Source organism: Chanos chanos, chromosome 6 (genome assembly GCF_902362185.1).
Source record: "Chanos chanos chromosome 6, fChaCha1.1, whole genome shotgun sequence".
Classification (NCBI taxonomy): Eukaryota; Metazoa; Chordata; class Actinopteri; order Gonorynchiformes; family Chanidae; genus Chanos; species Chanos chanos.
In genome coordinates, this window is record NC_044500.1 from 17,259,283 (window position 1) to 17,284,005 (window position 24,723).

The window sequence follows — 24,723 nt, forward strand, 5'->3', positions numbered from 1 at the left end:
GACAGGATTGGTGGGACTGTAGCTTGGCATTTGTAGTTTCGACTTGCAGAAATACGTTTATAGGGTCCTTTGTGATTTATACGTCGAAGCGGGTATTTTGATGTCAAGTAATGCATATGTATGAATTCAGGTCATATTTTCCCAGATTTGTTTTATGATTTTTAGTTTGTAATACTGACCGCCAAAATTCTTCTGAGAAAAATTCAACTCGGTATCAGAATTTCGTTTATAAGGGAGTAATGTACGAAAAGTTTTGGGTTTGGTCGACGGAATAAGCGTAGAGATGGCAGTATTTTTGTTATTGTCTGCCACTGTCTTCGTGTTATTTCTCCCTCTGATGCCTCGAGCTACGTGAATTCTGTTTTGTAAACTCTTGATAATACGTTAATATTTATGTTCGAATGTTTGCAGTAATTTCTTTTGGAGGGATTTCAGCATTTGCTCGTGACATGAATTCATCTTCGTGGCATCCTAAGACAGGTGTAAAATGAGTGGTGCTTAGATATAAAATCCACGCTGTGGCCCCGGGAGTAGGCTAAACTTTCTTTCTGAAGCTCGGAGTTACGAGCCGCTATTTACAACATCAACTAGGCCTATATATTGTCATAATAACCCTTCCTTTTATAGCAATGGACTTTAAATGGCATATACATTTTCAGTAAATGTTTTAAATAAAGAACCCTAGTTTCCGCAGGACTTCTAATTCTACGGCTTAAACTGAAGAGATTAGACTTCGTCTTTTGCTTGTGTTTGTATTTTTTAATTCCATAAACAGGAAGTCACCAAAGGATATTATGCAAATAAAATTTGCATGACTCCTCATAGAAACTCTTCCCTTTACGCGTGGAACTTTAATAATCAGTCATGGGAGCGAAACAAACCAAAGGCGCACAAGAGGCTGGTCCAAGTCCTCAGCACGGAGGATGGAGGCGGACACCGACGAAGGAACGAGGCGACATATTTGCCTCGTTTATGTTGAGGTCAGGGGACCGCTTGAGCCGTGGCGGGACCCCTCCTCCCTACCAGCGACGCGTAGGAATGATCCAGGAGATGATGCACATGGCAAAACAAGGGAAACAGGACGAAGCCACGGAGATGTTAAAGACACTTCGACAGGTATTCGAGTTCAAAACATCTGCATGACTGCATCTGTTTCGCTGTCACTCCATTTTCAACAGTTTGTTGTGATAAAAAAAAAATGTCACTGAGAACAACAGTTCTCTTGTTTGAGCAAGCAGAAGAATAATAGAGTATATTTTGAGATTGAGGGGAAAAAAACATGTGTGGTTACTCTGTAATGAAGGCCCCATAGATTCTTAGATACTGTGCAGCTCCATTCTGTGATTAATCAATGAAGTGCAATATCGATAGAGGAAAGATGAATGATAAGACATAGAGAGAAAGACAATCGGATAGATGCTGCTAGTGCAGTTCCTACCTCTTGTGGAAAGAATTTGTGTAACATGATGAGATCTGCAATACCAGTGACATTGTAAACCTCAGTCATAGTTTGGTGACAGAGGAGGTGAAAGAACATCAGCATTTTTCCTCAGCAAATATGAGACACAACCCTTTTACTGAACACCAGGCAGATCCCAAGGGTGGCTTGCTTGTGTCTTTTAAAAGATTAAAACAATTTCATGACTGGTCTTAGTAACTTGAATGACTCATTCCGACTGTGTGTCCATCCAAGTGCTGTAGAGGATGCCTCTGTCGTTTCGCTCCTTCCCCTCAGTGCTGCTCAAACAGACGCCCAGAGGCTGGGTTCTCCTGCACTGTGATGCAATTAGACAAGCCATACAATTTATTACCATGCTGCAAAGCCATTCTGCTGTGCTGGACTTCTGAGCAGTGGAGGTAGCAGAGAGAGAGAGAGAGAGAGAGAGAGAGAGAGAGAGAGAGAAGAGGAGAAAGGAGACTCCCTGAGCAATATTGCAGCTGATAGCCTTCAATAGCTGATTCACATACACGCTAAACATACATAGAAAGGAGAACATACTGAGAGCGAGACCCAACAACCTCAGTATGTTGAATATAATGAGCATTGCCTTGCCTTTTGATACTTCCCTGAAGTTATCAGCTTACTCCATAGTAACTAAACAGAGCAAATCTTCCTGAGAAAACTCCTTTTAGAACAAATAAACAGCGGTTAGCTTGAAGTTCACTAATGTCTTAATGTCTGTTTCTGGAGACACAGTGTGTTCATATTGGTCAGTGCTGCTCCACCTGTTCTTTTTTCAAGAAACTGACCCTTTTCTTAAGGGTTGGGGAAGTCAATCAGTTAGGTGAACTGTGTCCTGTTGCTCACGGAAGGATTTTTCTCCTCATATTGACAAGAGGTTTAGCCTCTGTGGATACTTAACCTCACCCCCCCACCCTCATACCCCATACTGGGAGATTCATAGCAACTTGCTTATTGAAAGTACATTTCTGTCAGATATATAACCCCTTGTTTTAGATGATGAGATGAACTCACAAGTACAATTAACCTCACCATGTAACATGAAATATGAGGAAGGAAGCTTTAATGAGCAAGAGAGAGAGAGAGAGAGATGAGTGATAAAGAGATGCATCTCACGTCCTTTTAGTAACCAGGTGCACCCTTGTTGCCCGGAGACCTTTGATTAAAGGGGGAATTGATTCATTAAGGTGTTGCTCGGTTATGGACTAATGTAACAGGATCTTTTTCAGGGTCTCTTCACTATGCCTGGCTACTGCCTTATGCTTTGGCCAGGAGGGGAAATGAGGGGGAAAGGAGTTTCTTCATGTTGAGTAAACTGGTCATCCTGGAGAGGTCTTCTCTTCTTCTTCTACCAAACCCATCAGTTTGAAGAACACGAACATCGTGTATTTATTTGTCAAATTCATTCATTTTTAATGCCGAGGGATATTAAAAATGTATTGACCCTCTCTCTCTGTCTTTCCCTTTCTCTCTCTCTCTCCCTCTCTTTCTCTCTCTCTCTCTCTCTCTCCCCCTCCCCTCTTTGAGCAGTTTCTTTGCCCCTGCCTGTACTTTCTTAGTTGAAATTCTATTTTTTTCCTTCCCTTTTATCCTTTGTTCTAGGTAACTTTTGGACTCCCATAATTGCAGGTCGCTTTTCCTAACATGTTGGCTTTGCAGATAAGAGGCTGAAAGATGGGAGATTAATTTCTCATATGCAATTAACGGTTCACAAAGACAGGAAAGAGCAGATATGTTTTCATTCAGCGCTGATAGAGAAATGCCTTTGTGCTCTCATACACGTGAGCTGGGCTTCCACTGGCCTGCATTTATTCATTTAGCCACAGACAAAGACAAGCAGAAACACACAATAGTAGTCTGAAAGAGATATTGTAAGACTATACTTAGCTATATGAACCCGTTCATGTCACCCACATAGACACATACACACACACACACAAACACACACACTCACTCACTCACTCACCCACTTGTACACACATGCACACGTACGCACACACATGCATACACGCATACGTGCACAGACACACACACACACACACACACACACACACACACACACACACAGTCTGCTGTTGACTAGAGGTTGAGAAGTTCACAGGAGCCGGCATGTTCTCCATATGGTACCCACTGTGAAAGCTGTATCCCGCACACAGTCATTTCAGACATATTCATATAAAATATCAAAAGCATGCCTGAGATGAGCAGAATCAGTCCTCATAGTCATCAAAATAGATACTCAATAGATATATGTCATGGAACACCTGCATGGGATAATGTTTTGGGATGTAGTCATGTTTTTAAGTTGTTTTTGGAGAATAATCTGCAAGGTTAAAAGTAATCAAATCTGATAAAATTCTGTCTTACTGAAGAAGAGTGTTGTTAGCTGTATCTGTGATACGTGTGCTCCTTTCTCTCTTCAGGACCTGGGAATGGAGTCGACCTCTCTGGATGATGTTCTCTATCGTTACGCCAGTTTCCGCAACCTCGTGGATCCCATCACACATGACCTCATCATCAGCCTGGCCAGATACATCCACTGCCCCAAGACGGTAAACACACACACACACACACACACACACACGCGTAGAGACGTTTACATTCAGACACACACACACACATACAGATGTTTACATTCACACACACACACACATGCACGCACGCACACATACACATACAGACGTTTACATTCACATACACACGCGCACACATACACATACAGACGTTTACATTCGCACACACACACACACACAGAGTTATTTGTTTACACAGCAATATAAAGCACACTGACCTCACTGTGTTCTATTTTTCTGACTTATTGTCTCTCAGACAATGGATAGTATACTCTTACCCTTAATGGGTTGTATTTTTGCATGTTTGTCTTTGCGTGTGTGTGTGTGTGTTTGTCTGTCAGAAGCGAACCATAAAATGAATGGCTCTCAGCTCGAGTAGATATTGAAATGGAAATTGAAATGCACTCTCCATAATGTTCTTTCAGTTTGGAGGAAGGTTTTGCAATCTCTTTAGAGGAAATGTAAAAATGCTTCGCAAACAAAACACCGTTTTGCATTGTCACAGCCTACCCCCATTTTAACCTCAACGGTCAGAATGCTTTTAGGTCCTATCGTAAGTAAAGATTCCTAAAAACACCCCAGACAACCCACAAAAGGGATATTGCATGCAAATCTGTTGAAAATTGTCTTCACAAACCTGTTGTGGATAATTGAACAGTGAGAAACATAAAACAGGATCTTCTAGTGGTTTTTTTCTTTGCAAGGGAGGAATATGACTTTGAATAGACCAAGAGCCATATTTAGAAAGATGAAATAGGAGAGAGAGACAAGTCGTGCAGAGAAATAGGCAGAGGTGATAGAGAGAGAGACGGAGAGAGAGAGAGAGAGAGAGAGAGAGGGAGGGAGGGAGAGAGGGAGACAGAGAGAGGGAGAGAGAGAGAGAGGAAGAGAGAGAGAGAGGGAGAGAGAGAGAGAGGAAGAGAGAGAGAGAGGGAGAGGAAGAGACAGACAGACTGAGGGGTTGACTGAGCTGTTGGCAGTGCTGTGTTCATGAATGAGTCACAGACTGAAGACCGTTCATCTCTCTGAGGAGAGCACTGTCGCGGCTACAGCACTTAATGGAACAAGTCAACCACAATATCAGAGCACAAACACACAGTTCAGACCCAATTCAAAGAACTCAAAAACAGCAGTACCTGACTGGTGCCAAAATAACAATGCTTTTGAAGGAACAAGTACACAACCCAATCTCTCTCCACCTGCTGTCTTGGTTTTTTTTTTTCCTCTATCCCCAGCAGCAGTTTTGGTTCTACTTGCCAACAGAAGAAAAAAAGCTATCTTAAAATATTTACAAATATTTGTACCACCCTGGCTGAGGGCAAATGTGGCAAATATTAAAGATACTATGAGATACACAGAGGTACTTAACACGTTTCAGGAACTGAACTTAAATAGAAAGAGGCAGGCAGTGTGAATGAATGTGTGTGTGTATGTATGTATGTGTGTGTGTGTGTGTGTGAGAGAGACAGGTGGTGGGGGAGCACAGTGGGTCATGATGTGAGCGTACGTGCATGTGCACCCAGGTATGAGCGCGTGTGAAACAGCGAGAGAGAGAGCAAAACAGAGAGAGAGCGAAACAGAGAGGGAGCGAGACAGAGAGAGAGAAAGAGAGAGAGAGACGGGTGGTGATAGGGGGAGCACAGTGTGTCTTGATAAAGACAGAGCAGTGTGTTTCTGCATGGCCTGTCCCTTGCTCTCTGTGACCTGCTGCGGCATGCTGTGTGTATGATTAGTCTTGCCCAGGGAGATTGTGTCTGTCTACAGAGAATACTGAACAGAACTGGCCGGCCATGTGTCACATTCAGCCAGAGTGCTCTCGATGCCAAAGCACGCTTTCCCCACCAACCAGTACACAAGTCACTGGATTGATCCAACGCCCTTTGTAGAGGTCAGGACTCCTCAGTAAAGGCGTCTAGCACTGTCAGTATTGATTCTGGTGAAGATACAGTACTGATTCAGCCAATAGGCTCACCGAAAACGCAGACAACCCGTCTCTTTAGGACTACATCTCCAATATGATAGCATTTAAAGAATGGAGGTGGGGGGGGGGGGGGGGGGGGGGGGGGCTCAATCCTTGCCTCAGTGAGAACCTAGGAAAAAATCCTTCCTTTGCCTTACAGAGATATCATTTATGCGACAACAGTTTGTGTAGCAGCGCTGTGTAGTGTGCTGCTGAGATTTCTTTGGATGTGGTCCTGGGTGAGTGTCTCGATAAGGTTCCACGGCGTGTTCCTTGTGAAAATGTTCTCTCCGACTCTGAGCTCTCACGCGGGGGGCTGACGGCACCGGTTGAGTTGAAAGAGAACGGGCCTGGCGAACAGCGGCTCTGTCAGTAATCTGTGAGTGTGTGATCAGCAGCCCCCCGTCCCCACACCCACCCCACCTCCCGGTTCTCTGCAGAGCTGTGATACATGCCGAACCGTTTTTTTTTTTTTTTTTTTATCTTCACCCTTTCAACCATGCACGCATTTATTCCGGAGCGTTCTTTTCAAACAGCAGGCTATAACAGCAAAAACAAAAGAGGCTTCCACTACCACTTACACCTCATACAAGGAATGAATATTTTGGTTACATGTTCACTCATACAAAATAGTTTCCTAATATTCCCTCACTCACTGTTATGTCTACTAAATACATTCTCACTCACTTAATTTTATATATAAGTAACAAGTAGTATATATCATATACACTCTATGCCTCTATGTCACATACAATAATGAATACATGCCTCAGTAAGCTATGAAAGAGCTTGACAGCGCCAGCAATGTGTACTGCCTGGTTTGATCAGCTCAGAGAGAAAGAGGCTGAGTGGTTGATGCTTTGTCCATCATTAACAGAAGCCTGTTTAAACCCTTCTCCTGCTGTTACTCATTCAGATATGAAGCGTCAGACTGCGCTCAGCCGTGCTCACATTGCCATATGCAAATGAGATTTGTCTGGTCAGATGAATGAAAGCTATGAATAATGGGAGCTCTCTCTCTCTTTCTCTCTCTCCCCCACCTCCACCGCTCAACGACACAGTCAGAAAATGAAGTGCAACGGCCTGCATGTATGTGTGCATGCATTAAAACATGGAAACGCAACCACGCACGCACGCGCGCACACACACACACGCGCACGCACACAGCCACCTCAGGCAGTCTCAGCTAGACTAATGGATGAGCTCATTTGAGTCAGCCGTTCTCTGTCAGTCAATACAGTGTACCATCTTCCAGTTCTTTCACATCCTGGAGAAATTAGTGTTTAGGCTGCAAGACCTAGTTTTACCGATTCCCTGCCAATCCACTGTTCCTTCTGCCTGCTTGACACTTTCTGTCTCTCTCTCTCTCTCTCTCTCTCTCTGTCATCTCCTCTGTCTGGTTCTTGCAGGAGGGGGATGCTCTGGGTGCTATGGAGAAAGTATGCAGGCAGCTGACTTACCACTTGAGCCCACATTCACAGTGGAGAAGACAGGGCCTACTGAAGAGGAAGCCACAGGCCTGGTAAGTCAGGGAGGAGAAGTAGCAAAGAATTGGAAGGGAACAGACAATGGAGGTGGAGGTGGGAGAGGAAAAAAGCAGAAGGACAGGAAAAGGAGGTGGTGATTTTTTTTTTCTTTTTGGAGCGTGTGCAGCTGGTACAAGGTCAAATCTGTCACACATCCAGACCTCACCCTGACTCCAGTCTGCTCCTCTTACCTCCCTCTTTTAGTCCATTACGTTATCAGTAATCTACTGAGTCAAATTAAAGCCTCCCCCACTTTTTCTGCTCTGCTCCATCAAGACCAATCAAAAGCTTTTAGTTGCAGGTTTGATTTATTTATTTATTTATTTATTCTGAACATTCACTTCAATCATTCAGAAAGGCAAAGCTTGTGATTTCGCCCCCACACGCGAGAGGTTAGTGGCTAGAGAGAAAACAGTGCTGTGTTCAATTAAAGTGATTTCGTCAGACCAAAAAAGGGCAACTAGAACTCTCTGGGTAAACAATCCAAATGAATCATCGTTTTGGACATCATTACTTGCTCGTAAATTTGTCGACTCTTCCCCAAAGTCAGCACAGCAAGAGAGAAAGAGAGGGAGAGAGGAATGCTTAATTAAAGGCTGTGGAAGAGTAGGAGCATCACATCTGTGTTATGGGACATTAGCAATATGAAGAAGTCTGTGGAGACTATACAAATGGCTTTTTTTTTATCTAACACAGCTTCTGTGGCAGTTGATTCTCTATGTACATAAGATTTATCTCACGCCTGCTTACCCACAGTCTCTGCAGCCCTTCCTTGCTGCTGCTGAGCCCTTCCATTGATGAATAAGAGCAATATTTACTCAGTGGAATGAATCAGTGAATGAGTGGCTGACACAGAATGGCCGCTCGCATTGTCAGCCCCGCTGGCTGCGTGGTATTTTAGTGACACACACAGAGCTGCAGTTTTAGACTCACAGTTTTGTATGACTTCCCTCCAGCTGCTTGTGTATGTGTTGTGTAAGTGTGTGTGTGTGTGTGCGCGTGCGTGCGTGGTTACTGTGATGTGTGGCTGTGACTAAGTGACTGAGGTGGAGTGTGTGTGTGTGTGTGTGTGTGTTTACGTACGTCTGATTGCTTTTGCACACTCGTGTATATGTTCTCATGAGTGTGTGTATGTACCTCTGTACTGGAAATGTTGAACGCTGGATCCTATTTATAGATTATGTTGTTGGAGGTGCTGGGGGTGGGGGGGTGGGGGGTGGGGGGCAGTTGGACCGCTTGAGCCCTGTACTACATGCTAATTCCCCTCTGCTCACGCCTGGCGTCCTCCACGTCCATGCTGGCAGATACTGGGATCAAAACCCCTTCATGTTCCAGAGCTTTCTCCACTGGCTTGGCATGTTTCTCATTCTTCCCTGTTGCCTGCTGCTGTTTCCCTGTTGTAATCACACAGGAATGTAAGGCTGTTGGTTCAGCGTTAAGCCAATTAGATCCTTGTTTTCTTTATTGTTCTGTTTTTGTATTATTTTGCGATTTGTCTGCACCATGTGTCTGTTTCTCTAGAGGGAAAACCACTGCTTTTGTCTTGGGCTGACTGGATGTTTATGTTTTGTCTTTGTTTATTGGTGCAAATTAGCGGGCCTCTTGTGGAATTAATAAAGGTTTTGTTGATTGAAGGCTTAAGACCTCAGCTTGTCATGTCCGTGACCAATTCCATCCTCTCCGTCAGCATCTGTTTGTCTTTAATCAGCCTAACCCCGTTTCACATCCTCGCAAGTTTTACCTCTGAAGTTCTACCGCTTAAGAAGGACTTGATACACTCGAGAGAACTCTCTATACACTATAATTTAGTATCCCAAAGTACGACATTTTTCATTTAGTATCCTCTGCCTGTGTACAAGAGAATGAAGCATCCCCAAATCAATGTCTGTGTAACGTTGCAAAGACAACTACTCCTCTGTATCCTATCACATAAACTTTCCATCACTGCCGATGTTTCGACTCTATCTGGTACCTCCATCAATGCCAAGCTGATGACTAATTTGCCATCAATGGTTTTATGCCAGAGCTTCATTAGGGGAGCTAATTAGCATTGGGACACATCCACTCCAACGGAGGGTCCTTCCTTCAGCTAGCTAAGAGACTTGAGCTGTGTTCTGCCTTGACCTCTGTCAAGAGCCCCTGTCTCTTCCACAGCTGCTGAGATGAAGGAAAATTATACCTTGTTACTGAACTAGCTTTGCTTCTTTGCCTTTTTTGGAGGTATGAAAAGCAACACTCTAGACCAATCTTGCCAGAAATGCATATTTTAGCTTTGACAGGTGTTATGGTTAGCGACGTGTTGACAGTGTGCACTGCACTGCTAGCAGGAGTTTCTACTTTTATAAACCAACAATACTACTGCAGTAATCCTGGCTTTCTGTTTGAGTATACTATCTATGAAACCCGGCGATTACGCTTAATCAAGTGATGGTTGATTTCAAAGAGAACAAAATGAGTGACGCAAAGTGCTGCAAGTGTGTTTACTGCCTGTCGTGTGGTGGCATTTGTCATGGCTTTGTAACTCGGTCCTGTTTGATTTCTCACACCAGTTATTAGCATATCACTCACATTTCGACGTTGCTGGAATGTCATCAGGAAGATGAAACCGGTTATTATCTCTAACGGTTTTTTGGGTTTTGTATAATCTGTGCCTTGACTGATGCGATCATGTCCCAATGCGGTTTGTTCAGTTTGTGTGCATCAGATGGTGAAAACAAATCTGTTTTAAACTTAATCTCAGTGAAAGTGCATCAGGCAATTGTATTACCTTCTTTGTGTGGGCTACGCTGAGCTTCATGGCTGGACTGAAATTTGTTGGCGAAAGGCAGCCATCTGGTCTCATTATGCTGTATTCTCAGACTGAGACCAGTCCAGCAAGTAAGTGTCGTCCATAACAGTTTAGGACGGCGCTGACAGGAGGAACTGAGGTTTGTCTGCACAGAGACAGACCCTCGCTCATTCCCTCTCTCTCTCTCTCTCTCTCTCTCTCTCTCTATCAGAATCTGTAGAGGCAAAAAAAAGAGGAAAAAAATCGTATCTACGGCTACCTGTCCTCTCACCCAGTCTCTGTCTAAAAAATGTCGCACTAGTTGAAAAACAAGACCTCGCGCCAGACTTTGAAAAGTACAGCGACTATTAAACGAAATACGAGTTTTTTGAGAGACCAGGTGGTGTTTAGTGTATGTGTGAGAAGCAATGATAATTAGAATGGGATTTGAATACTAAGCGTGTTACTGAGTGTGTGCCTTTCTTAGAAAGAAAGAGAGAGGGAGAGTAATGGATAGGGAAGGAGAGAGTATATGTGTATGAGAAAGAAGGTTTTTGAGTTTTTTGAGAGTTAAGAGGAGGGTGGGCCATGTGGGCTGTGTGCGCTGCTGAGAAACGATGGCGTCATCTCTCAGGCATGTCTGCTGAACGCTTTCTCCTTTTCCTTCATCCAGAGTTTCCCCTTTACCCCTTCCCTCTATTCTTATATCCTTTTTTCATTTTTCCTTCATATCCCTCCATTTTCTTCCACTGAACTCCCAAATCTCTCTGCCTTTTGTCATAAGCTTTTCTACAGAACAGGAGCTGTTTTGTTTTGGTTGCGTATTACTTTTCATTCTTTTTGTCCCCCATCCTTCTTCCCCGCCCACGTTGCTTTGATAATACAGAGTCAGATTTGATGCATTAAAAATCAGTCCATTTGTTTGGTAGTTGCTTTCTCTCTCTCTCTCTCTCTCTCTCTCTCTCTCCCCTCTCTCTCATGCTGATTCAGCCTGCCCTGCCTCTGAACCTGTCTCACTCTTGTACTCTTCAGTGTTGAACAGCCTTCAGTCAGTATGCTCTGACATTATGTTTTGATATTTTGTAGCAAGCTACGTTACTGTGTATTTGTATGTATTGATGAAATCTGACAACACATTGTAATGCCATGATGATGTGGGTGCACGTGACTAAATGGTATAAGAACCCCACAACGGGCAGGTTGTGTGTGTGTGGAATGGAGACAGTACAGATTCGTGTGGTGGTTACCCTGTCTGCCGGTGCCCTAAATAAAGAGCCGTGCTAAGCTGCCCCAAGTCCGTGTGTCTGTGTCCGTTCCTGCCATAGGACTGTGTGATGCCGTCTACACACACCGCCCTGACGGCCCGGCTGGCGGAGCGTAGCAGAGACGAGCTTTCCTGCCCACAACCCCTGAACGCCCAGCAGACAGGGTAACCACCACACGAATCTGTACTGTCTGTGTCCCACACACACACACAACCTGTGCGTTGTAGGGTTCTGATACCATTTAGTCACGTGCACCCACATCCTCATGCTCGTTACAACACATACCCCCGCCTCTGAGAAAAGTATTCCCCACTAAACCAACCAAGATATAAAAATGATTTGTTTGTAGATTAGACATACACAAGGGAATTGTCTGTGGAAAGAACCTTAAGAAAAAAAATAATGAATAATGGAATAATGAATAATGTCAAGCTGACAGAATTAAAAAAATATGATTGGTTTATAACTGCAGGATGCATGTCCTGCATGTCCCATGAAGAAACAGTACGATAACTGTTTGTAGACTTGTTTCTCATAACGATATGATCCACTCTGGTCTTAACAGCCCAGAAACACTGTTATGTTAAATGGATATGTTCTTGAATGTGGTATTAATGAGGAGCACAGCTTCTGTGCTTCCAGAGTAGTCAACTGACAGAGCCATTAGCATGACTGTCCCGCGCCAGACAGACAGACAAAGGAGCAGCAGTCCGTCACAGGACATGGCATATCCATAATCACAAAGCACAATTAAGCTCACGGCAGTGGTGTCTAATGTTGACGTGATCTTTGAAAAAGTTTAACTTTCAGACATTGTCTCCCAAAGTGTCTCGTACAAACACACACACACACACACACACACACACACACACACACACATCTTTTTTTAGTGTGTCAGTATAATGAGCAGCTTGTATTACAGATTTTATCTTGTTAGCAAAGCGGTGGTGGCTGACTGCAGCTATGGCTAATCACAAATGAATTTTTAAACATTTAAGAATCTATTTATCAGCTGAAGTAACTGAGTTTAATTTGCAATTTCCCTCTTTAACTGAATTAAACGAATACTTTAGTAGTGGAGAATCCTCTTGGGGGGGTTACTTCAGTCATGGTAGTTACTCCAGGCATTGAATTATATCCTTTTGACTGTGTGTGTGTGTGTGTGTGTGTGTGTGTGTGTGTGTTTTAATTCTGTCACGTGAAAATATGGGAAATAAGGGTGATTTACTTGAGGTCAAGATTTGCTGGAATTTGTTAATGTTTAAATTGCTGCTAACACAACATTTATAGCCTGTTTCATTCACAGATACACTGATGATAGATGCTTGACCATGCATTTTGCTGTCAATCTCCTATAGACTGAAACAGGTGAGAGGAAGTCCAGAAAAAGTCCAGAGAGAAGCTGAAAACTAAACTTTTACCTTGGTTTCAAACAAGGTCCCCTCCCCTTTTTTTCTTTTACTCTGTGCACTCCACATTAGATGCCCCCCCCCCCCACTCCTTTCACAGGAAAGAGGAAACAAACCTACAGTTGCCACCCATAGCACGCACACCTGCTGCCCGGGTGATAATTGATCATGTTACAGAAAAGATGAGTGGAAGTGAGGGAACAAGTGATGAAAAAAAATAGAAGCAGTGATAAATCAAAAGGAATGTAAAACTGAGGAGTAATTGATGACTCTCACAAAGTCATCTGACAAAAGATTATTCAAACGAGAAATTTTGCACAAATTGTTTCGTTTTTGAGTAAGGCATGAACATGTGGTCTCAATTTCTTCACTGCTCTTTCATTTTTATTTCTCGAAGTAAAGGTCACTTTCACTCTTGGTTGGTTTTCTTTCTTTTTTTTTTTTCTTTCTTTCTTTCTTTTTGCTGAAATGCCTTGAGTCGGTTCTCCAGGCTGTGTATTTCTGAGAAGTCTCTAACGATTGTTGATTAGAATGTCAATGTTGTTCTTTTTCGTTGATTATTTGACATCATAACAATGTGTTAAGCTGTCAGTTATGTCTGGTGGTCTCGCTTCCAAACTGCAAACAATGTGAAAACTTCTTCCATGCATCCACTGAATATAATATGATTCTCAGAGGTCCAGATATGTTTACTGGGATGTTTCAGAGAGGAGGAGAATCACTCACTCTGGGCCAGTGGAGAGCGTGGGATTTTGAACCTGGGCCAGTAAGAGAGTATGGAATTGATATCCTGTGCTCTGTTTTTATCCATTTCTCTCATGGTGGCGGTGATGTTTGTGTACACTCAGAATCACATACAGGGGCAGAACACGTACTGGGAAAGCTCCAAGATAGTTAAAGCGTTGTAATCTGTGTCTTATGACCCCAGGCTGTGAAAATCTGATGTCCATGGTGTAATTTAGCCCCACAGGCTGCATGGATATGGGATATATGCATACTGAAATTCAAATGTTTAGGCAAAAGTAGAGTGAATTGCTTCAGACAATGGGACTATTCCCTGACGTTGGTTCCATACTGTACAGCGTATACTGTACTCAGTGTTACTTGGTCTCGTATTGTATTGGAATAGGGCCCCAGTTTTCCCACAGCTCAAAACACAGTAGATCATTTTTCTCCAGATTTACGGTCTAATTTATGGTCAATTCTGAGGTTTTGTACGGTCTTTTGATACACATTAATAATTTGGACTTCTCTCTCTCTCTCTTTCTCTGCCTTTTACATGAGTACATTCTTTGTGTATTGTTTTCATTGGTACCAAGAGTACGTTTGAGTGTGCATCCAACTTTCCTTTTTATTTTTTTGATGATGACATTAAATTCGATGCAGCTCAGACTCTCGTTCGTCCGCTGGTATGTGGAAGCTCCCCACTGTGCTTATTTTTAGCTCTCAACATGTGCCGTGAGTGCAGAGCTTCACTTTTTTTTTTTTTTTTTCAACAGTCGTTTTATTACTTGCCCTCGAGATAAACATCTGCAGGCCCCTCCACGCTGCATGGTCCCCAATTTCACTTTATCGGCCCATTAATCACTTGTTTGCTCAGTCTGAATCAGTTTTCACAATGCAATACTTTATAGAAACATCTTAGCAAACTCATGGCACAACATGTATTGAAATCCCCATTAAACCATCATGAGAAGTGTAATAGTTGCTAAGACATGCATCGCTGTTCTTCAGTCCCATGGGCACTGCGTTATCCTTTTGTATTATAAACATTTTATGATAGCAGTAATGTAAGATTGAGAAATAATAACTCCATCTCTATGTTTTTCCCTTTCTTTTTATTTGTGATGTCCCAGTCTGAAAGCTGTTCTCTCTGGTCCTCCTGCGGGCGGAGCCTTAGACCTTTCTGGAATCCCATTGGGTGTGAGGGACATGGAGCGTTTGTGTGCCTACCTGCAGCGCCACGCATCTCGTATCTGCAGCCTGGAGCTTGGCTTCACTGAGCTAACCGACGAGGCCTTTCTGCTCCTGCTGCCCACACTGGCGGCTCTTCCTTGCCTGGAGACACTGGCGCTCAACGGTAACCGGCTGACGCGTGCCGTACTCAAAGAACTTACAGACACGCTCAAGGACCCCGACAGCTTCCCTAGCGTCACCTGGATTGACCTGGGAAACAATGTGGACATCTTCTCTCTCCCACAGCCTTTCCTGGTAAGCTTACGCAAGCGCTGCCCAAAGCAGGGTAACTTACCCACAATCCTCGAGTTTGGCGAGAGCCAAGCCAGCGAACCAGAAGGCCGCCTGGAGGAAGAGGATGAAGCAGATGACACAAACAGGACAGAGAGCACGGGAGAGCTTCGCTCCGAGGTTGAAGGAGAGATGGACGGAGAGATGGAGATTGAGGAGATGATGGAGGAGCTGCTGGACTTTGACAGGGAAATACAGGGCAAGGATGAGTTGGAGGAGGACAGCCTGTGGACCTTGGAGGAGCAGAGGAATGTAAGAGCACAGTACAGAGAACAGACAAAATCCAAGATGGCAATGAAGGCAGAAGGTGAAGATGACACCCAGAGTCAGTCTTCACAGCTGTCCTGTTCCAGTCAGTCCCATCACTCCTCTGGAGCTTTTGAAGAACCTCTCGGAGACGAGACCGTGGAACAGATATCACGACATTCAGACAACATGACCTGAGTAAACCTGCAGCCTGTAAACCTGCAGTCTGTTTTACCTGTTTACCTGTTTACCTCTTATCCTGCTCTTACCTTTAGGGCGAAGAGACTACAAGAAGTTAAGGGTGACCAGACCCTGTTTTGGCTGGTACCTGAGCCACCAAGTTGGAAGCTCCTCAGTGAGCTGAAGTGGAGTTAAAGCCAGCTGAAGCGGAGAGGACGACAATCTGAGAGGAAAAAGAAAATGTAGCATATTATAGTATTATTAGATGGGCTTCTTAACAGTGATAACGAAACACTATGGATTATGCCATATTTCATGCATAAATGATAGCCTCCTGTGTCAAATACAGTTTGGTTTTGATGTTTCATGTTCAGGCATTATCCACTGTTTAAATGATCCCAAAAACAGACCCCGTGCCTATGCGCCTGATTGCAGGTCTGTTGGAGAAGGGTGTGTATGTGTGTGTGTGTGTGTGTGTTTAAAATTGAGTACAAATTGCATATTGTGGATTTACAGAGACAAAGAGAGAGAGAGAGAGAGAGAGAGAGAGAGAGAGATGATAGAAGATGAAAAGGAAGGCCTAGAGAAAGACAACACTAGGCTGATTTGGGCTTCACAAGTCTCTCTTGAGTCTGTGTCTTTCCATCTACGCATCTGTTCAAGTGGCACTCCCTCCTCTCTGTCTCTACAAAAGCTAGTCAGTGATATCTAATCAATATGCATGGCCCAGATGTCAGGTTGTCGCAACTCTAATCCAGTATTAGTGGTCAAAAGGAGCTGGAAACCAAAAAGTGCACTGACAGAGTGGGAGAATCCTTGTTAGAGGATTTGTAGGCTGTTTAAGGAGAGTAAAGTTCTTTTTAAAATGTGACATGTACTTTAAGAAAGAATTGAGTCAAAGAGAGGAACCTCTTTCATCTGCATGTCAGGCAACATTTTTAGGCCTTAAGTCGGGACAAGATCTTGTCTGTTAGTCAAATAACTTTGCACGGCTCAGAGTCCTAAGAGAGACAGTTCAGGTTTTATAGTCTTGCATTTCCCTTTATAAATATGTGACAACCTTTCAGATGAAATGGAGAGATTTCTAATTATTTAACGCTTTTAACAACTTTACGGTGTAAAGTCTCACACACACACAAACAGGTTTTCCCTCTCTGCGTTACGTATTATCACAAATGTAAATCTAATTTTTTAAAATGTTGCTTTTCAGAAGGATTAAAAATCTAACTACAGTTTTAATGTCTGATAGTCTGTTTGCATACTGCTAATGTTCACTTGCTCCCTCAGTATCATATCAACACCTTATATATTATTTTGTCTCAAAATAATCCTTTGTTAATCTGTCGTCTGATTTTGTGTTGTGCTAAAATATACATTATTTTGCCTTCTGTTGTCTTCTGTAAGATTTTGTAAATTGGTTATTACATATTAATCTTAACCAGGTAAATCTGGATCATGTCTCACTTTATATATATATATATGTAATGCCACTAAACATTTATTTCTCTTCATTGTAATTGAGTTGCAGTTGAATGGAAAAAGAAGAATTATAGCCACCTGACATGTCTGTAGGTCTTCTCAAGATTGAAATTTAACTTCTCTCTTATCAGGCTGATTAGGTAATGCACCTGTAATGCTTGAAAGGTTTTAAAAGGTCTCCTGTTTCTCAAAGCCATAATTTTACAATGCTCTGTTGTCAACACGGCTACTACCATCAGTACAAATGGACAGAAATATATACAATTGCATTTAATGTAATATATGATATTCGTTTTAGCTGTTAGTTTAGATTTGTATATTAATGTTTTTTTCTAAAAGACATTTAGACAGAAACAGGTATTCAGCTGTGGAGGAAAAGAGTGTAATCTGAAAGATAATGGTGACAAAGGTTGTTTCTTGGCTTCATGCTCTGACACCCATCAAGAATCTTCTATACCTTGCCCTCTCTCAGTTTCTATAGTCCAACTGGGTGCATAGTTAATATTTTATAAAATTAAAAAAAAAAAGACAAAAACAAAAAATATGAATAGAGGTAAACATATTATCCTCAACATTAGTTAAATAATATGTAAATTACTTTCAGACTTGTACTGAAAAATAAATAAAAGTTATATCATTATTATATTTTGGTTCATTATCTGAATGTATTCTTTTTGTAGATTGGTGCATTTTTCATACTTTCACTCTCCAAATCATCTTTCACTTCTTACAATTCCGAGATCTTGATGCAGACAAGCTTACAAGTACGAAGAACTTTTCATGCCTGGCTCTTGCTCAGCCTGTTAGTGAAATCATACGTTTGTGCAGCATTTGAATCCTGAACACTTTTTAACATTGCAGACACCTTGTCAATATACACATTATGCTGTATCATCTCACTCACTTCCATTAATGCAGAGAGGTTTGGAACTCGTGTAGGAAAGACAACTGTAAACATTGGGAAGCTACAGTAGATCATGCTACTTTGATGTTGAATAATTGGAGCTATTTTTAAATACCGCATGCCATGCTTTGCATGCTTGTCTAGTGTATAGGTCACAGTATTAGATTAGCTGAATTTCTTTTGCTAACTGGAAGAAAAAAAACAATTCAAACATTCAGTCAAACCCCCATAAACAGAGATGGTAAGGTAAGACCAGTGAAATTTATCAGAAATGGCCAAAGGTATCAGTAACCTAAAGATAGAGGTAGTGTTAGAAATTATTATTTTAGTCTTATTATCCTTGTTGATGTAGGTGACAGTCTTACTCTGCAGTCTTGAATGGTATGGTGAATTCTGCATTTTCATCCTTTTCGACTTTATGGAATCCATGTCCTTTAAAGGATTCCAGGATGAAGGTATATACACGTATGATGTGTACACAATTATAACACATCGTGTTTGATAGAACTTTCTGAGTTTATCTAATGATAGTGATTATGTTATGTGTTCAAATAATCGGCTTGAGGGGCATTCTCCAGTAAAGCTGTTTAAGATCTAAAAAAGGTTAAACAGTTGAATTACTTCACTCAACCTGACAAAAGGTTTTGTCTTCATAACCTTTTAGAAACACGCCAGTGCAGCACTGTCACTCTTACGTAGTCCACATTCTTCTACATCGCAAGCTAGTTCAGCAGTCAAATGAAGACGTCATTTTAAACCTTGAAATTACAAAAGAGCAGTTTGACGTTTCTGCAAACTTTTAAATAGGACCCAATTCCAGCGATCGTTGTCGACATCTAGCGGCTCTTTTGTAACAGACTACGGTAATTCAGCGGGCCTGTATAGCCCCGTGTTCATGTTCAACGTCGCAATATCTATGACAGCTACTGTTTCTATCTCTCATTTCACAGTGGACCTAATCACTGCATCACGAACCGTTCAGCATAACTAATTTTTTTTTTTATAAAGCTGCCCCAACGATTTTCATGAAGTTTGTCAATAATCAATAATGTTCAAGGAGCCAAATGATTTGCAATTTATCCCAAACGCTAATAAAATCCCGAGTAATGACACTATTATATATGAAGTTATTCCATCATGGTGATATATAACTCAGTCGTTTTTATCAATTAATCTGGTTTATTTTTAACGCTGACCTTATCAAAATGGTTGTTAGCACGCACAATTTAAGGCTGTTGAAGAATACGTCACATCCGGGAAATAAGGTCAAAATTTGTTGCCCTGGTCCGCCATTTCAATATTTGAACTTACTTATGACAACTTCAAGAATTTGAATCAAAATTACTCTGCCCATTTATCGCACAGGTTGTTATTCTGCGCATGTATAATAAAACGCATTAACCAGTATCTGTGTGCACGTTGAAAATACACAGTATTTCATAGGAATATGCGATTTCTTTAGCTACATTTTCGAAACGTGTTCAACAACGGGGACGCGGTAAAGTTTTGTATGAGTTGAATGCTGGCTGCGGATAAGGGCAGGCGGAGGGTAGGCCCGTGAAGCTTCGGCTTTGGATAGAAGTCATGGCTGGCAATTTTGACGCTGATGACCGAGGGAGTTGGTATTGGGGAAGATTAAGTCGTCAAGAGGCAGTTTCACTCTTGCAAGGCCAAAGGCATGGTGTTTTCTTGGTGCGAGACTCAATCACCATTCCCGGCGACTACGTGCTGTCTGTCTCGGAGAATTCCAAAGTCTCGCATTATATAATCAACAGCATCAGCAACAGTCGTCAGTCTGGATCAGGTAAGCCTTAAAAGATTATATTTCTTTGTATACAACAAGCGTAAAGGAGGTATAGGTAACATCGAGTCGCAAAAACTTAGTAAAACTCGTTGATTATTTACATAGCAATGACAGCTCCCTGCCACTTCACAAGATTGCTGACTTGTACACAAATTATGAATGCCTGGGTCATTTTGTATTAGAAAACGAAGTCTGTTCACCTAGCTGCTTGGATTAGTGTTAGCGAAAATGTTTGCCTGCTAGCAAGTTTGTAACTTCTGAAGAAATATCTATTTCATGATAAGTTTGTCTAAAGACAGCGCCATCGTCAAACCACTAAAGCTATAAAGCTAGCTAGCTAATTAGCAAGCTAACTATGACGCTGGTCCCTCCTCACAACCGTATTACGTGTACGTTGTAATGGTTAAATGTTTATTAAATATTTTTCTGCATTCATCAGAATTTCACCTTCCCACGTTCCCACCTATCAGTTCATTTGCTCTCCAACTGTTATTATTTCAATAAGTTTTGAAACACAGTTAAACTTAGTGCTGTCCTTTGCTAGAAGTTGTCTTAATTGCTGTCCAATACACAGGACTGCCTGCCCCTCGGTTCCGTATTGGGGACCAAGAATTTGATGCCCTTCCTGCTCTGCTGGAGTTCTACAAGATCCACTATCTTGATACCACAACACTCATTGAACCCATTAACAAGGCCAAGCACTCCTCCTTTATCAGCGTCACCGCGGGCACAGGTGGAGTCCCCCAGAGGTTGGAGGAAGAGTATGTACGCGCCCTCTTTGACTTTCCAGGCAATGACGACGAGGACCTGCCATTTAAAAAAGGGGATGTTCTCCGAGTGTTGGAGAAGCCAGAGGAGCAGTGGTGGAACGCTCAGAATTCTGAGGGCCGTATTGGGATGATCCCCGTGCCCTATGTGGAAAAGTACCGCCCGGCCTCTCCAGCATCGGGGGCTCCTGGAAGCGGAGGCTCCGGAATAGGAGGAGCAGGGACCATGACCAACACTGACGGCCACAATTCTCAGTCCCCTCCGCTGCTGGGAGAACCAGGCCAGTATGCCCAACCCACTTCTTTGCCCAACCTGCAGAACGGACCCGTCTTTGCAAGAGCAATCCAGAAGAGAGTTCCCAATGCATACGACAAGACTGCTCTTGCTCTAGAGGTATCTGATGCTAAGGTCTTCTCATTCCTCATTTTTTTGTAAATGGGCCGCTTCTTTTCCTCACAGTGTCGTCTTTACAAAATGGCATGGAACCAACAGAGATTCTAGGCATTGTTCTATGAATGCACATAGCATAGACAGTTGAATTCTCATTACTCAAAAATGCGTAGTTTGAACCAGAACATGGTTTCTCAGAAAAGGAAGAGTTGTATGGACCATTGAGTAATATTGTCGCAATTAAATTTGAATGAGATATGCACTGAATGCTCTAATGAGTTTTAGACAGTGCATGGCGCCCTCTGATATTACTGATAGTATTGTAGAGTAAGTAACTCCAGTCATCTCAGTAAAATGTCAATGCATGGTTAATGATGCATGATTACTTAGAATTCATATCGATATCAAAAGGCCAGCACTGGTGCCGCCTAGTGGAAAAAACATGGCACAGCCACAACTGACACAGCAAAATTCCATTATCTGGAGTAATATGTATTTTTTTTAAACATACCCCCCAAATAGTATTTAATTTTGATATTTTTGACTCGTATATGATTTTGGGGGACTCTTTGTAGGTGGTCAGTCAGTTCCTGTTTCAACCATACTCTTGTCCATATTCTTAAAACACTCATATTTTGTGTCAACTAATCAGTGCATTGTGCTCTTGTTGTAGGTGGGTGACATGGTGAAGGTGACCAAGATCAATGTGAACGGGCAGTGGGAAGGCGAGTGTAAGGGCAAACGAGGCCATTTCCCCTTCACACACGTCCGACTGCTGGACCAGCACAACCCAGAAGACGAGCTGAGCTGAGAGATAGGAGATGGACTGCCTACCCTCTCCTGCCTTTAACGCACGCGCTCACATGTACACGCACATACACACACACACACACACACCCCTCTCCCTCACCGCTACCCGTGTCCCCGCCAAGCTGCTCTTCACTCACCGGTCACATGCACAACCAGCTCCTTCTCCTCTGTTAGTCTTGTAAGAATTCCTTTATACTATGACCTCATAATGCCTATATTTACCTACAGCCAAGCTCCTGATTGGTCCTTACACTATGAATGAAGATTATATGCCAAGTTCCAGACGGACAGTACTTGCACTACCAAGAGGTGAAAAATTTGATGGAATGTGGCCTGTTGAGAGTCGGGGGAGAGAGGTGACGTCAGCTTAGACTGGAATCATGAGCGGCTTGACGCTTCCGAGATGGAAAGTTGTTCTGTTTAGAAAAAAAAATAGTACACACTACTTAGTGAACTACTGGGATACAAACACTTCATTCAAAGGGGCTCAGTATCGAGCCCCGATCCACACTACACTCATTTTTTCTGCCAAGAGAAAATATCCAAGGTGTCTCAAGTGTAAAATACTGATTGGAGCACAATGTGTTCAAACGCTAATCCTTTCCCTTTGATTTGTGCACTTAATATAATTTCATTTTGTGTTCATTAGTAGAACATGTCTCCTCTAATCCTCAGCATCAAATTCAGCCTCTGAGTACACACAATTTTTTTTTTTTTTTTTTGTAAGAAAATCTTAGTGAAGTTCTTGTGGTACACACAATAAGGAGGTAAGGTTCAGATCTTATGGAAAGTACACAAAGATCTTTTAGTTTTAGGTATGGTGTGCCTATTGAGAAAAATGTCATCTCAGAAACATCATTCAAATCCGAGTCCAAGTGTGTTTGGTCCCTCTGCAGCAGTTACCATATTAGGTTTCATATGTAGATGTTTTTAAAGACTGACATGGTGTCTGAAACCTGATTTCTTTCTTTTTTTTTTCTATTTGGATTTTTATGAAGGGTAAAGATGATGTAATTCTCATATCACCGTATGTGCTTCCCTGTGTTATGTAATATTTTTGCACATGTCCTCTCCCTTAAGATTGGTGCAGTGGCTCAGACTCTGAAGAACTACATGTAATTCCTACTTTACTCTCCCTGTAGCCATTCCCCTGTAATCTGTCCTCCAGACGGAAAAAATTTCCAGTAATGACAGGTGTCTGTCAGTTGCCTATTAATTATTGTCCTAAGTACCTTCATGCTATTCTGTCACAATGTTGTAAGGAAGGACTCTACAAGGAAATGAATGCTAGTCAATATTTCTTCTCTCCGAGTTGGAAAAACCACTGAAGCGTGCACTTGTGCCATGCATCCTCACATGGACTTTTTGAAGTATTACAAAATGGTGTATCAGTGAGCTAACCTCGTAGTTCTGTTTGGAAGTGCTACTTATGACAGTGTTTAGGTGATAGATCCTATAAGCATATGAACAGAATTATTAAGTCCAGCTGCCGCATAACACTATAAATCAGTAATGTTTGTTTATGGGTTTACAGTTCTTAACCAGAGGTGCTTTTTAGAGTGGATAGTGACAATCAAATAATTAAAGTCATCAAATAGTTTCACTCATCAGATAGGAAAACTGAGATTCACAACCATTGCCTCTGTGCTGTCTTCACACAGTAGTAGTGCAGATAGACATTAGAATCACACAAGTTTTGAATTTTGAAACGTTATAGAGAAGATCGGTGAAGGACCAACTGTAACATAGTTTAGTAAAGCTCTTCATAACCTCTAAAGTTTAACAAATTATGTATTATGCCAGGTTTGGGTTTGTTTTCTTTTTGCAAAATAATGATGCTTTCAACAACATTTAAGTGATTATCCTTCCTGAATAAGAGAGAAAATCAAACAAATAGTTTTTGCAGTTCTCTGTTGCCAATGAATTTGTTGCCTTGCCCTGACCCCCCCCCCCCAATTCTCTATTATATTCTGTTAAAGTAGGTCAAGCAAGTTAGTCTCCTCCATATATTTTCACAGCCGCCTTTTCTTACCCAAGTTATTTTTACGTTTATCGTTACTACATTGTTAACAGTTATTAATGTAGAAAGACTTGCCTCATAAATGCAAATAGCTTATTGTTTTTGGTCGTAATACCATGAGACATTCAAATCGTCATCAAATTGGATAATTACTCGCACATTGAAACGTTTTTGTTTGGATGGCAGTGTCATATTGTAAAAGAAAATCTTTTTTAAACTTGAGCTTCATGCCCCATATAAAGAGAAATGCCTTCATGTCAGGGAGTCAACATATTGGGATGATGTCCAAACAAATTATGCAAATGTCCCCAATTACGGTTAATAAAGAAAACAAGTCCCTTGCTTCCATGAATGTTTCCTTGAAATCATTTAAACTTAACAGTATCACTGGTATTATATAGACCACATATTTACGTAGGCTTCCAAGTTGTAAGGCTCCAGATGTTTTTCCAGGTGTTTATTTGGAAACCATTCCTTCAAACAACTTCTCAAATACCACGTTCACCATTTTATTCACCTATTTATCCCACGACGCATGCCTGTTGCTTGTAATCTGTGTTTTTCATTTAGTTTTGTCTGTCATGTCTAAGTATTTTTGAAAAATCATATTTTTGTAGTAACATTGTGTAAGTCATTACCCGGGAGTAAGGGTGGATATGTTGAGGAAGGCAACCTGGAGAAGAAATTATGGCTATATTAATATCATGATAGATATTGTATAATAACACTACATTATTTTTTATTTTCTGTAGCATGTATTGTGTTTAAAATACAGCAAATAAAGCCTTGATTTAGTGCAAATTCGCTGACGTGTTTAAATTTGTTTTAAAATAACACAAATATTTTAAGGTACGTCGTGAGTGAACTTTGCATCAACTTGATTTGTTATCTCCATTCATTTTGAACAGAGCTT

General features: G+C 41.9%; 2 protein-coding genes across 3 annotated transcripts; both read left to right on the forward strand.

Annotated features, from left to right (window-relative positions):
- Positions 1-864: 864 nt before the first annotated feature.
- Positions 865-15,653, forward strand: lrrc75a (leucine rich repeat containing 75A). Its single transcript, XM_030778121.1, has 4 exons — positions 865-1,116; positions 3,886-4,014; positions 7,405-7,517; positions 14,819-15,653. Exons 1-4 carry the CDS (start codon positions 865-867, stop codon positions 15,651-15,653), a joined length of 1,329 nt encoding a protein of 442 aa, XP_030633981.1.
- A 3,688-nt stretch (positions 15,654-19,341) lies between these two features.
- On the forward strand, positions 19,342-24,521 carry crk (v-crk avian sarcoma virus CT10 oncogene homolog). 2 transcript variants are annotated; one of them, XM_030777225.1, is made up of 3 exons: positions 19,342-19,822; positions 20,397-20,983; positions 21,654-24,521. In XM_030777225.1, exons 1-3 carry the CDS (start codon positions 19,603-19,605, stop codon positions 21,789-21,791), a joined length of 945 nt encoding a protein of 314 aa, XP_030633085.1. In that variant the 5' UTR covers positions 19,342-19,602; the 3' UTR covers positions 21,792-24,521. The 2 variants fall into 2 exon arrangements, with proteins under 2 accessions (XP_030633085.1, XP_030633086.1); XM_030777226.1 differs by having other exon boundaries at positions 19,342-19,804.
- The last annotated feature ends 202 nt before the right edge of the window (positions 24,522-24,723 follow it).